Source organism: Polypterus senegalus, chromosome 6 (assembly GCF_016835505.1).
Source record: "Polypterus senegalus isolate Bchr_013 chromosome 6, ASM1683550v1, whole genome shotgun sequence".
NCBI lineage: Eukaryota > Metazoa > Chordata > Cladistia > Polypteriformes > Polypteridae > Polypterus > Polypterus senegalus.
Genome location: NC_053159.1, coordinates 5,871,258 through 5,884,970, shown reverse-complemented (window position 1 = coordinate 5,884,970; position 13,713 = coordinate 5,871,258). Strand labels below are relative to the sequence as shown.

General features: G+C 41.0%; 1 protein-coding gene across 9 annotated transcripts in view; it reads left to right on the top strand.

Moving 5' to 3' along the window:
- myo1b (myosin IB) overlaps window positions 1-13,713 on the top strand; it is a 220,772-nt gene that overhangs the window by 97,936 nt on the left and 109,123 nt on the right. For all 9 annotated transcript variants that reach the window (XM_039755322.1, XM_039755325.1, XM_039755323.1 and 6 more), the window contains exons 5-6: window positions 1,735-1,839; window positions 7,088-7,134. In XM_039755322.1, the coding sequence (XP_039611256.1) occupies window positions 1,735-1,839; window positions 7,088-7,134 (152 nt within the window). The remainder of the gene's footprint in view (window positions 1-1,734; window positions 1,840-7,087; window positions 7,135-13,713) is intronic.

Genomic DNA, 13,713 nt, shown 5'->3' with positions numbered 1-13,713 from the left:
GTATGTCTCACCTCATGAAGATCTTGGTGAGCCTGGACCTGGACTATGTGGGTCCCCTAGTTGTAGACCACCTGGAACCACTGCAGTTTGCCTGTTGGACAAAGCTTGGGCTTCTTCACACCTGGACAAAGCTGGCCTCGCTGTTAGGATTCTGTTTTTTTTTTATTTTTTTTTATTATTATTATTTCATCCAGCCATCCCTGTTAAGGAGTAAACTCGGAGATATACAAGTGGCTGAGCCTGTGGTGTCCTGGATAACCGACTATCTGTTGGGAAGACTTCAGCTGCTTCTGAGGCTCAATCACTGTGTGAACAACACTGGGTTACCACAAGGAACATGCCAGTCTGCTTTTCTCTTCACTCTGTACTCTTCAGGTTATAAATATAACAGCAGGTCATGTCACTTGCAGACATTCTCAGATGGTGATGCACTTATGGGGTGAATTGATAAGGAGCGGTTGAGATGGTGGAGACCATTGGGAATTGTCTGCAAAAAGCCTCTGCATCTGGTCACTGTTCAGGAAGAGGATATGGAGGTGGTGCACTCGTATACATACTTGGGGAGGTCCACATCAATGACAGATTGGACTTGTCTTATAACACAGAAGAGAAAGGGCAGAGCAGGAGACTGTGGTCCTTTAATATGGGAGGTGACATCCTTTACATCTTCTACAACTCTATGAAGGCCAATGTGGTGTGTTGAGCTGGTAACATCACTTTAAGAGAAGAACACCAAATCATCACGCTAACTAAAAGGGCAGGCCCAGTTAAGGGGCACACTCTGGACCCCCTGGATGTCATAGAGGAGGAGAGAATTAAAACAAAACTGAGGGCCATCATGAACAATGCCACAAATGCTGTCTGACACCAACACCTGAGGCCAGTGAATCAGCAGAAGTGTGTCAAGAAACACGACTGGGGCTCCTTTATACCTAAAGAGAGAGAGAGATGCCTGACTAATGCCTCACTGTAACTGCCAAGTTCTTTTTATATTTTCCTTCTTTTTTTGTCATTTTAATGTGTGTTCAGACTATACTTTGCATGTGTGTATATTTATTTATTTATCTGTTTGTGTTTCTTTATTTAAAGAGCTTCTATAAAAAGCCAAATTTCACCTGAGAACAAAAAGTTCTGTCTATCGATGCATCCATCCATCTAAAATATAGGATATACATATTTTCAATAAAGAAATCTGAAAATGTATACATGATCTACTGTGTAGAATGGTTACATGCGGAGATATAAAAGGTTAGATATGAATAGGAGCCTGATCATATTTGTTAGCAGCCCTCTGAGAGCGGGACAGCTAATTATATGGATATATATACAGTAAGTTCAACTGAAAAGAAGCTCAGTCATGTTTCCAAGTGACACTTGTTTTATTGAATTGATAAATGCCTAAAAATGATCAATGAAGAATCCCAAAAGTTTCATCACACATTGAGCGGAATTGCTGTGCAAACTCCTGAAAAACTCATAAATAAATCCTCACAGTTGACAATGGCACTCGGTGACGTGATATCACGTCAGTTTGAGCTGTTGAGTCAATCAGCTAATAGATCCCTACAGGTTTGTGTAGTGCCCATTGTGGGTAAGGGGGGACACGAGTCATTCACAAGAAGTTAATTGAAGAAACACAGAGTGGGGGGCCGCAAAAAGTGAGGAAGATCCATGAGAATTTGTGTTTATAGTTACATGGTAATAATCGTTGTGCATGTTCTTTATCTCTTACAGAGGCTAGCAAGCTGGTCATGTCATACGTCGCTGCTGTGTGTGGAAAAGGAGCAGAAGTGAATCAAGTCAAGGAGCAGCTGCTGCAGTCAAACCCGGTGCTCGAAGGTAAGCAGAACAGTAGAAAATGTATTTCAGTCCTTTTGATTACAAACATAGACATACACTATGGCTTTCTATCTGTGTGTGTGTGTGTGTGTATATAAATATATACATGCATATAGTGTTTGTATGTATATATACTGTGTGTGTGTATATAGATAGAGAGATAAAGATATATAGATGCAGTAGATAGATGTACTTTATTTGTCACCAAAGTTAAAAGTAAAACTTTGCCAAAGATCAATCTATAAATTATGTAGTGCCTTCCACTCTATTTTTTATATAGTGTCTTTGCAGATCCCTGCAAAGTGGTCTAAATTAATTATAATACACAAAATAAGATGTCGTTCCCACAGTGCTGTTCGTTTGATTGAAAGACCGTTTTTAATTCATCTGAGGCAAATCTTAGTTGCACAGCATTGTGGGAATGACATCTTCCTTGTTTACATTCAAGGTGACAATTTCTGGTAGTAACTGTTAATAATACTTTAGCAAAAAAGGCACACTTGTGCACATTTTGATCATACAAACGGACATCAGACATGTGGATTATGCGTCACGAGTTATGTGAAAATATTTTTCTTTTTTCTATGGACTTTTTTTTTTTTTTTTTTATAACACATTGTTTAGCACTGTATAGCATTGGTCACTTACCAACCCCAGTGAGTTTAAGCACTCAATATGTAATTTCTCCACAAAAACAGATTCAAAATCTTTTTGGACACCTCTACAAAGTACATGAGATAAATAACTAAATAACTTCAATATATATATATATATATATATATATATATATATATATATATATATATATATATATATATAATCTCTATTTTTTACCTTAACAAGCTAAAATAATTGGCTTCTTATTAATAACATGCTGCCCACCTCCTTAGGGTTTGGGTTATGGGAGCTGCTATCTGACTTCATAAATAATGACAACAGAGTAGAGGTCAGGATGTTTTCTAATAATGACGCACAGGATACTCTTGAAATGGACGTGTCCAGAAAGACTCAAGTGACAGGGTGCATCACAGAACATCACTAGAGTGAATGCAAAGGCTGCTAAACGCCATCCTGTGTGTGCAATCCGATTGGCTCCTCAGTGTAGTGAATCTCCAGAGGTCTACACACTTGAATACTTACGTAGGTAAATATTTTGTGTTTTGAATTTGTTAATAATTGCAATGAATTTTGCAAAGATTTTTTTTTCAACTTTGTCATTAAAACATCTTTTTCGGTTAATCACAAGCAAAGTTAAATCCACTGGGATTCAGTGTTGTATAACAAGAAAATATGCAAACGTCCAAGAAGGGAGTGAATACTTTTTATAGGCTCTGCACAGTATTTATTCATTTAAATTTTGCTTAGTTTATTGAATTATTTTTTTATTACCTAACTTGCTGTTCAGAAGGATGGCACTGCTGTGCTTGAGCGACTGTGGTGCGGAGGTGGAAGCGGAGGAGGGGGTGAGAAGCTCAAATGCTTTCTGACAGAATGAGGCCAGAGACGTGCCGATAACATTAAAAGTCCTTTAACTTTGAGCTTTCTCCTAACGTGTCTTCTAGTTCCTCTAGTCAGATGTTACTTCAGTATACGAGCAACTCTTCCGCTGACTCATGGTGCTGCTGTGATTTCTAACAGTGCAGTATACGAGAGGGTGGCAGAGCATTGCACTGAGCTGTTGGTGATGCCGGCCTTGACGCAGGGAGACTAGCCAGTTGGTGCCCACTGTTTACCAGTTACACGTCTGCTTGAATTCCCCTTGGAAGTGTTTAATCACAGAGTGTGACTTCTCACCCACGCAGGGAGCCATGGGCGGCAAATTGTTGATGATAACACTGTAGCCAGAGATGCCAGCCATTAATTACGTTTAGGTGTATTTATTTCACAAGGCATGTATTAATTAAAGATGCAAATGATCAAACAAATACAAAACACTGTGTGCTAATTAAACGCTGCATGGCACACTTGTCATAGATTTGTTTTAATGTTTATGTTGAAAAATGTTTTACTGTTCGTAATATTACTGGTGGAGCAAAATGTTATGTCTGTACTACGCAGCAGGCTGGGGTAAAGATGGGGCGCACTGACTTTCACCCACTCCAGCTGAGAAAGAGGCCAAGGGACAGAAAAAAAGGGGTTAATAAAAATAAAAATTTCCAGAAGGGAGAGAAGTGACAATAAAGAAAACAGATTGCATCAAGAAAACCTGCAGCCCTTTAGACCTACCTACCCAAACGTGTCTGGGTCCCAGTCTGCCTGATGAGGTGGCTCCCATACTATATAATGTTGTCCTGATGTGGTGGCCTTTAAGTGGGTGCTTTTCTTTTGGTACTGCTTTGGAAGACATCCATAGGGGTTTTTGAACATAAAGATTCAGGACATACAAATTATTAAGATCACTTGACTCTCCTGCTTACCCATGCTGTCATCTAATCGGCCAATCAGGTGACAGCAGCACAATGCATAAAAATCCAGCAGATGGGGGTCGGGAGCTTCTGGTCACGTTCACATCACACACCAAAAATGTTATCTCATTAATTGTTGGTGCCAGGCGGGCTTTATTGAGTATTTCTGAAACTACAGATTTCCTCGGATTTTTAACACACAACAGTCTGTGGAGTTCACTCGGAAAATTCAAAAAACAGCCAGTGAGTGGCATTTCTGTTGGGAATGGCCAGACTGGTTCAAGCTGATAGAGAGGCAGCAGTCACGCAGTCACCACTCTCTACAACCGTGGGGAGTAGAAGGGCATCTCTGGATACACAACACGTTGAACCTTGAGGAGGGTGAGCTACAAAAGTAGACCACCATGCCGGGTTCCACTCCTGTCCGTCAAGAACAGAAAGCTGAGGCTGCAGTGGGCACAGGCTGACACAAACTGGACAATTAAAGACTTGAAAAACGTAGTCTGGTCGGATGAATTTCAATTTCTGCTGAGGCCTGTACGTGGTTAGGGTCAGCACGTCTTTGTCATTTGACTTTCAGTTTAGTGTTGTTTCACTCCGTTATGTGTAACCCACCCTTAAAGTTATTGAAAATTATGTTTTCTCCACGTACGCTGAGGCCTCAGGTAGGGTAGACGAGGGGAATGAATTCCCAGCACTTAGTAATGAGCCGCCAGCACAAGATGCTCTCCAATGTCCGGCTCACTTCCTGCATTCAGCTGGGAACGTTGTAACGAGCTCCCCAGAGCTCTCACTATCTGCCAAGTCTCCGTGCCCATAGCTACCCGTCACCATGCCTGGAGTGGACCTTACACAAGCGTGGCCTGAGCTGATACAGGGCATAGGTCCTGGCATCAGGATGTGCTGGAAAGCTGGCGGCATTTGTCTGGTTAAAGTAACACTATGAATTAAAAAAATAAAAAAAGAGAGAGACTACTAAAAATGCTGACTCCCCGCAATGTGTGTGTGGGTTGTGTGTTACATGTAAATGAACTGTTTAGCCTGGCAAGCGGATTTAATTTAGCACGTGGGATGGAAGAGTGTGTTTAAAAAAAAAAAAATGAGTGTCAGAACTCGGGATCAGAACATCAATCAGACCGCACTGACGTTGCACCCGGACATCAATCTCAAGAGACATCATTTAATTAGTGTGCAGAGAAATAACCTGTTTGGGTTTGTTTGTTAAAAACTATAGAGTCAGACAAGCTTACCGTATACCCCAAATATTAACAGATAAAACAAAAAAATAAACTAGTTAAGATGGGGCATTCCTACTGCAGAATTAAAGTTTAAATAACAGAACATTTAGAAATATAGGACAAGTATTGAGTGGCAGCTGACTGCCGATTTCCATCGAAAGTCTTTGGGCGGGGAGCGTACGCACGCTTCGATTAGTCACATACTGGCATGTCACAAGACCTTATCAAAGGCTTCATTTGGTCCTACTGACACTTCCAAGGCCTCAGTAATGTGGCTGTTTCATGGCTATTTCATGTGGTAACACAACTTGTGAATATGAAAACCTTGCCTGCTTTTGCTGAGTATGTCTATAGTACGACGGTGTTGTACCGTGTTTGCCATTATGAATGGAGTGAGAAGTCAAGCAAAATGACACCTTTTATTGGCTAATGAAATAGAACACAATATGCAAGCTTTTGAGGTAACTCGGGCCGCTTCAACAGGCAAGATACAATACAGAAACTGGAGTTCCCTGTGTTTATAAAATTAGACACTAGGAGAGATACAGCATTGGAAAACCTTTAAGTGAGACATCTTAAATGTAAAAAAAAAATGAATAGACCTCTTCAGGCTGAGGTTCATTTAGCAAGAGAGGAGAACAATGTATAGTCAAGATCTTTGGATAAGATAGCTGTCCAACAGTCTTTTGAAGTTTCTGATGAGTTTTTCAGTACAATGTGAGTTTGAAGACCGGTTGTGTCTGTCAGTCTGAGAGATGCAAAAACTTTTTTACATTTAAGATATCTCACTTAAAAGTTCTCCACTGTTGTATCTGTCCCAATGTCTAATATATAAACACAGGGAACTCAAGTTTCTGTATTACCATCTCCCCTAAAGAAGGGGCCTGAGTTGCCTCGAAAGCTTGCATATTGTAATCTATTTAGTTAGGCAATAAAATGAGTCATTTTGCTTGACTTCTCACTACATCGAGTATGTCTTAAAGGACTCACAAGCCTTACACTGAAGTATGCCTTATTTTGTGCAGCTGAGCCTAGCTGAGAGGTTGGTAATGGGGATGTTTTCAGGCTCAGTGTGGTGAGTCCAGGCCATTTTAGAAAGATCAGCTTCTTTTCCAATCTGTATTGGCTCAGTACAAATCTGTGGGTTAACAATAATAATGAATTTTCCAATTCAACTAAAACATGTGCAGTGTAAAAAAAATAAAATAAAAAAATCCAGAGGTCAGGCATTTACTGACCTTGTAAATTCAGGTCTCAATGAGGACTTGCCTTAAGTCTGTGCTTCCCATGATGCATTGCACTGCCCTAATTCACCAATTACCCCTTTATTCATGCAACATGCTGGCGATTTTTTTAAAATCAGTTTTTTACTTTATTTTATTTATTTTTTTACTAGTAGGTAAAAAAAATCCCCTAAAATATATTTGTGTGAGTTGATATTTGATTTGGTCCTTATCATATTTAAGTATTTTACGTTTGTGCATATGAAGCTAATCACCCGCTCTGGACTGTAAATGTTCATTTCATTCTAATTTTATACAAGCAAAGCTAACTCTAAGCCTTATTTTATGTGTGTGATTTTAATTTCTTTCCTTTCCTTCACAGCTTTTGGCAATGCGAAGACCATGAGGAATGACAACTCATCTCGATTTGTAAGTATTGCATGTATTCCCGCCATTGTTCGGCTCCTGAGAGATTGATGTTGGTTAAAAAAGAGAGTCTGAAGCTTCTCCTAACGTCTTCACAGATGTGCAATCTGCTGACATGAGATTTTTTTATTCCTCGTGAAAGGCAGTTCAGAAAGGCCAAAGACGGACTGGCCTTTTCATTTTCTCTCTGCTGTTCGGTTGAGTGGGTTGCACCTCCAAGATAACCCTGTTGCACTGTCGCTAAAAATGTCATCTCATTCTGCCTCCACACTGACGAGAAAACACCTAGTGAGGGCAACTGACACCCTGCCCCTTCCAGTTCTAGTTCTAAATTGCCATGATGTCCCTCTAACGTGGCATTTCATTGTAGATCTGAGCTAACTGCAGGACGGAGCTCGTTGCTCACCAGACTAAACCTCTCAGCTGAGCTGTTTGTCACAGCCTGGACAGCTGTTTATTCTCAGTTTCAATGCCATTGTGCACCTATTTATTTATTTTTTCTACGTTAGGTGGCCCGGTTAGTTCCCTGACATTTCTTCTGGACTCATTTCTTCATTTACTCGACTCCAGCAGTTGTTTTTTGTTTGGTTTTTTTTTGATAAAGTGTTAACTAAAACCTTTCTAAAAACGAGAGTAGTGCGCCAAAGTGAAACGCATTCAAGTGAATTTAAGTCTGTGAACTGAAGATGGGGCATTTGCCCAATGAAAGAAGCCTAAGGTGGGTCCTCTGTTCAGAAGGTCAAATTTGGTGAATATTTTCTTGCTCTACTCATTTTCCAGAAGCATTTATTTTAACAATTATTTTTTCTCAAAAAATACGCGTTTTTGATGTTATGAGCATATAACTGGATATCGGACATGTGGATTATGCCATGTGAGTATCTTGAAATTTTCCATAGATGTTTTAACACGGTTTACTGTTGTTCAGCGTTGGGCACCGCTGGCCTCATTCGAAGCCTACTGTATCAGCATCGTTCTCTCCATTTTCCATAAAATCAAGAGATCACTAATATTTCAAGGTCTTTTCTACAAACAACATGTTATAAGTAATAGATAAAAAAAATATTAATTTTGGGTGTAATATTCCTTTAAAATGAATTGGATTTGTGATCGCTCCATTAGATCATGCATCAGGAACAGTTGTACCCGTTTTTACTGTGGCAGTTGATGTGTTAATGCCAATAGATTCACAATTTAAATAAACCCAAAAATGAATCAGTAATACTAATACAAACATGAGATCGTCCAGAAAGATGTGAAATAATTTCCATACAGTAACTACTCCATGTAACACAAGTTTATTAATATGCTGACAGCTAAATAAGAGTTAACTCGCGGAAGGTGATCTATTGATGCCAGACCACCTACAAATTCTCTCATAAACCATCTCGCGGCTTACTAACACATTCACAGGTACCACATGTAAATAATGGGGGTCTAAAACGCCAGGGCAGAGCGGGTGGTCCAGCAATCGGAGGGTCGCAGGTTCGATCCTGGCTCCCGGCATGAGAATGCAGCTGTTGTGTCCTTGGGCAAGACATTTAACCTACCTTGCCTGCTGGTGGTGGTCGGAAGGATTGGTGGCGCCAGTGTTCGGCAGCCTCACTTCTGTCAGTGTGCCCCAGGGCAGCTGTGGCTGCATAGTAGCTTATCATCACCAGCGTATGAATGTGTGTGTGAATGGGTGAATGACTGTTGTGTTGTAAAGCGCCTAGGGGGGTTCTTGAACTCTAATTAGGCGCTATATCAAATACAGGCCAAAATAAAAATGACAAATCAGCGAGGCGTGTCAGAACAGAATTATGTCGCTTTCACTTAAGTTTTTTCTTATTAGCCATATTTTGGATATCGTTTATTTTTCACAAATGCGATTTACACAAACGTCTCAACAATTTAGGTGTCTCACCACTTTGAAGCTCAGATGGATAGTGCGACTTGCAAGATTGAACGTGATCGCGTAGCTGCTCCACACAGAGTTTTCTGGTCCACGCGCCAGCTACACGCAAACTGAATAGAGAGTTTTTTTCGAGAAAATTTTTGTGAGTTTTGCCAGATACATCCTGAAAGATATGAAATCATTTCCGTACTAGAAATTCCCGTGTAACACAAATTTATTAACACGCTAATTCTAAATACGAGTTAACTTGTGGTAGGCAATCTATTGATGCAGTGCCACCTGTGAGTTATCTCATAAACTGTCTTTGCGGCTTTGTGGGTAACGCAAGTAAATGATGGGAGTCTGAAATAAGAACGACAAATCCGCAATTGCACAGCTGACACACCCAAAGTTTTTTTTGTTCCATGCAGCAGCTCCACGCAGACTCGAATAGAAGGTTTTCTTCGAGGAAAATTTTTATTTTCAGTTTTGCAAAATGCATCCTGAAAGACATGAAATAATTTCATCAATAAAATTACTGATGTAACATAAATAAATGAACAGTGTCATATGCACGACAAAGAGCCCCACAAAAAAGTTTTGGGGCAGCTACCTGTATATTGTTCCTGCCTGCAGAGGATAATTGTTAGGTACAGGTTTGTACAGGTTCAAGTCCACAACTGAACTGATTTGCTAGCACAAAGATGGCGGCTTTAAGGGAGAACGGAGGAAGTGACGTCATCAGTAGGGCCGGAACTGGACGCAACGTCATTAGGCCCGGGATTGGAAATGACGTCATTACTGGGCCGGGCGGAACCACAAGTGGCATCATTGAGGCCTAAACTGGAAGTGACGTTGTCCAGGCCAGGCAGAATTTCCCGTAACTGGTCTGCAGAGAAGTAAGAGAAAGAATTAGTGCACTCCGCCACCAATTGGTCTGGCATGGAATTGCTCTCATTCAGGCCCTTTTAGCTGCCTCCCATGCTAATGTGTGGGACACCAGCAGTAGATCTCTATATATATAAAAGAAAATCCTGGAATGGAAAAGCAAGGCGACGATGCATGATCTTCTCGGAAGTTCTCAAAAGACATTTTAAAGACCCAAGGGACAAAAATACATGAGACTGGGTGCCAAGAGATTGTCCCAGGGCAGTCTCTCGGGGACGTGGAACATAAGAGTCTTGCAAGACACACCCTTCTTATCAAACATGTGTTTTCGGACAGCCAGCAAAACATTCAGTCATGTAGAGTCACGTGGCACACACAATGCCTGTGTTCTCATCAAAGAAGAAAAAGCAGCGCGTAGAAAAGAGACCCAAGGCATGATACCTATGCAGAGAAAGGTGCAGAATATGAAAACAGTAACAGTTGAAAGTATTTTAGCGCCCCAGCCAAGCTGAATCCTTTTTTGTTTTAAGTGACTGTTAGGTCCATTCGAGGGAGGGCAGAGTACAGCGCAGAAGACTGATAGCTGGGTGCTGATTGATGCGGTAAGGGGGAGGCGAGACCCGTGAGAGGAGGGCTTGGAGAGGGTGCTAGAAAGTTGTTTTTGGGGTTTTGTAGTCGGCGATTGTTAAAAGTAGAACTTTTGTGACACTACAGTATCAAAAAAAAAGATTGCACAGATCGAAATGCCGCAAACAGAAGGAAATTAGTTTAAGTCAGAGAATTTCAAAAATGGGGTTTAACTCGCATGCATTTATTGGTTACTTTGCAAAAAAAATGATTAACTGCTGATGCTGAAGATCGTTTTGTCTGTGCTGAAATTCCAAACAGAGAAGTCTCACTGATCTCATTTAAAAGATTCAGCATATTGGGACACAAAAGATTCTAAATATTGTTTTTACAGAAGTTCTGAAATAAAAGTGAAACTAATGAAATAGCAACAATTCAAAGAAAACAAAAATCTTAAGTGTGTATCCGGAAAACCAAACACAGGGGTTGGCGAGCGAAGCCCCCTAGTTTATAATATAAATAAAACAACGAATGGATCTTAAATGATCAAAAACAATGTGAAAAGGACTTACGATAAATTAAACAAAAATATCATCATAACACCCGGTTATGCAGTTGGAAGGTTGTGGAGGTCCACAATTCAGAAAACCCAAGGTTGAGCAGGTGAACCATTCACCAAAACCCATATATAACTTTTAAGATTCTACTATTTTCATACCAATCCGTGGTTAACTAGGAGCTTCACCTCCTTTCACTAAAACTCCCTGGAAGCAACCATTTTTCTCCTTCCAGGACCCAAGGAATGTGTTTCTCACAGAATGATGCAACAAACCAGACGAAACGAAAAAAAAATTGGGGGGAAAAAAACAAAACTTTGTAATGTAGTAAACTGTAGAAATAAAACACACATAATGTATAAGGAAAAATATTTCATAAACAGATTATGTATATAAATACAAAGGCTGTTGACTGCTCTGGCCGTTGTGACACATTGAATTCTGGTTGAACTTCAGTGCTGCCTACAGGTGTCGAGAGGGGGGCTATTAGGGTGGCGCTAGTAAGGAATACACATTTCACGCATTCCATTTATTTTTTCACCCTAATCAGGCAAATGAAGCAGGAAAGAAAGCCACCGTCTATCATCTGTGTGTACCTGGCCAGCAAAGATGCTCCTGCACCATTTCCACCACCACCCTTTGACCTCGTTCTCCACGTTTGCTCACACTTGGACTAACACCACCCGTATTCTCATTGAGTCCTCAGGATGGAGCAGTGCTGTGGCTTCACAATGCCATTGCTTGGCAAAATCTGATGGTCAGTCAGTGAAACGTCCAAGCATGCAGGCACAGAGGTGTATAACGATAGAGTGCCAGATATTTGGAACAGAAGTGATTGTGACTTCCCCGTGTTTTGTAGAATCAACCATTTGTGTTGCACAGAAAGAACAATACTTGAATGAGAATAGCTCATATAACCTATATATATATATATATATATATATATATATATATATATATATATATATATATATATATATATATATACTGCTCAAAAGAATTAAAGGAACGCTTTTTAATCCAGAGTATAGCATAAAGTCAATGAAACTTATGGGATATTAATCTGGTCAGTTAAGTAGCACAGGGGGTTGTTAATCAGTTTCAGCTGCTGTGGTGTTAATGAAATTAACAACAGATGCACTAGAGGGGCAACAATGAGATGACCCCCAAAACAGGAATGGTTTAACAGGTGGAGGCCACTGACATTTTTCCCTCCTCATCTTTTCTGACTGTTTCTTCACTAGTTTTGCATTTGGCTACAGACAGTGTCACTACTGGTAGCATGAGGCGATACCTGGACCCTACAGAGGTTGCACAGGTAGTCCAACTTCTCCAGGATGGCACATCAATACGTGTCATTGCCAGAAGGTTTGCTGTGTCTCCCTGCACAGTCTCAAGGGCATGGAGGAGATTCTAGGAGACAAGCAGTTACTCTAGGAGAGCTGGAGAGGGCCATAGAAGGTCCATAACCCATCAGCAGGACCAGTATCTGCTCCTTTGGGCAAGGAGGAACAGGATGAGCACTGCCAGAGCCCTACAAAATGACCTCCAGCAGGCCACTGGTGTGAATGTCTCTGACCAAACCACCAGAAAGACTTCATGAGGCTTGCTTTCTTGGAAGAGAAGAACTTGTTTAATTTAGGAGTGTTTTAAAGGAGCAGCAGGAGGAGTAATAAAATCTGCAGAGGCCATAAAATATGGGCAGGGTTTGCTGCACAATTAGAGCCGTGTGTGTTTTTTATTTATTTATTTTTTTTAAACTTTAACAATTCCCTTCTGGACTGTTTAGAAGCACTCATTTAGTTCTCACCTGTCAAAAGGCTCTTGTAGGGTTTTTCACCTTTTTATATTATATTTGGTGGTGTGACAGATTGGAGGCGCTATCGCTCCCTTGAACCTTTGTCCAAGACAGCAGACACGTGGTAAAAGTCCAATAATCAACTTTATTTAAAGTGCACAAAGCACCCTCCTATCCACAATACTCCTAAATCAATAATCAAATACACTACAATAAACAATCCACCACTCCCAGACGCACTTCCACTCAGCTCAGCTTGCCTTCTGGGAGTTCCCAGAGTCCTTTTATAATCTCTGACCCGGAAGTGTTTCCAATCCCAAGTCCATGTGATCTCCTATCACTTCTGGGTCAGATCAAAAGTCCTTTTCTTCACCCCGGAAGCACGTCTTTCCCCTTGTCCATGTGACTCGGATGCACTTCTGGGGCGTAAGGCAAATAATCGTTGTTCCTCCCTGCAGCGCCATCTAGTGGCCCCCATGGTATCCAGCAGGGCTGTTAATAAAGACTCCAATGTCCATGATGCCCTGCTGGCCTTCAGGGCACTTCCCTGCTGCAGGGAGAGCTCCACCTGGCGGCTGGGGGTATTGGCCGGGATGAACGGCCGGTCATATAATAACAGTAATTCTTTAAATATATATGTAGCACTTTTCTCACTTCAAAGCGCTTTTCTTAGGGAATGGGGAGCCATTTCAGGCACCACTAATTTGTAGCACCCACCTAGATGAAGTGATGGCAGCCATTTTTGCGCCAGTCCACTCGTCACACTTTAGCTGTTAGGTCAGGGGTGTCGAATTCCAGGCCTGGTGGGCCACCATGGCTGCAGGTTTTCATTCTAACCCTTTTCCTAATCAGTGACCAGTTTTAAATGCTAATGAACTCCTTTTCTCTTCATTTTA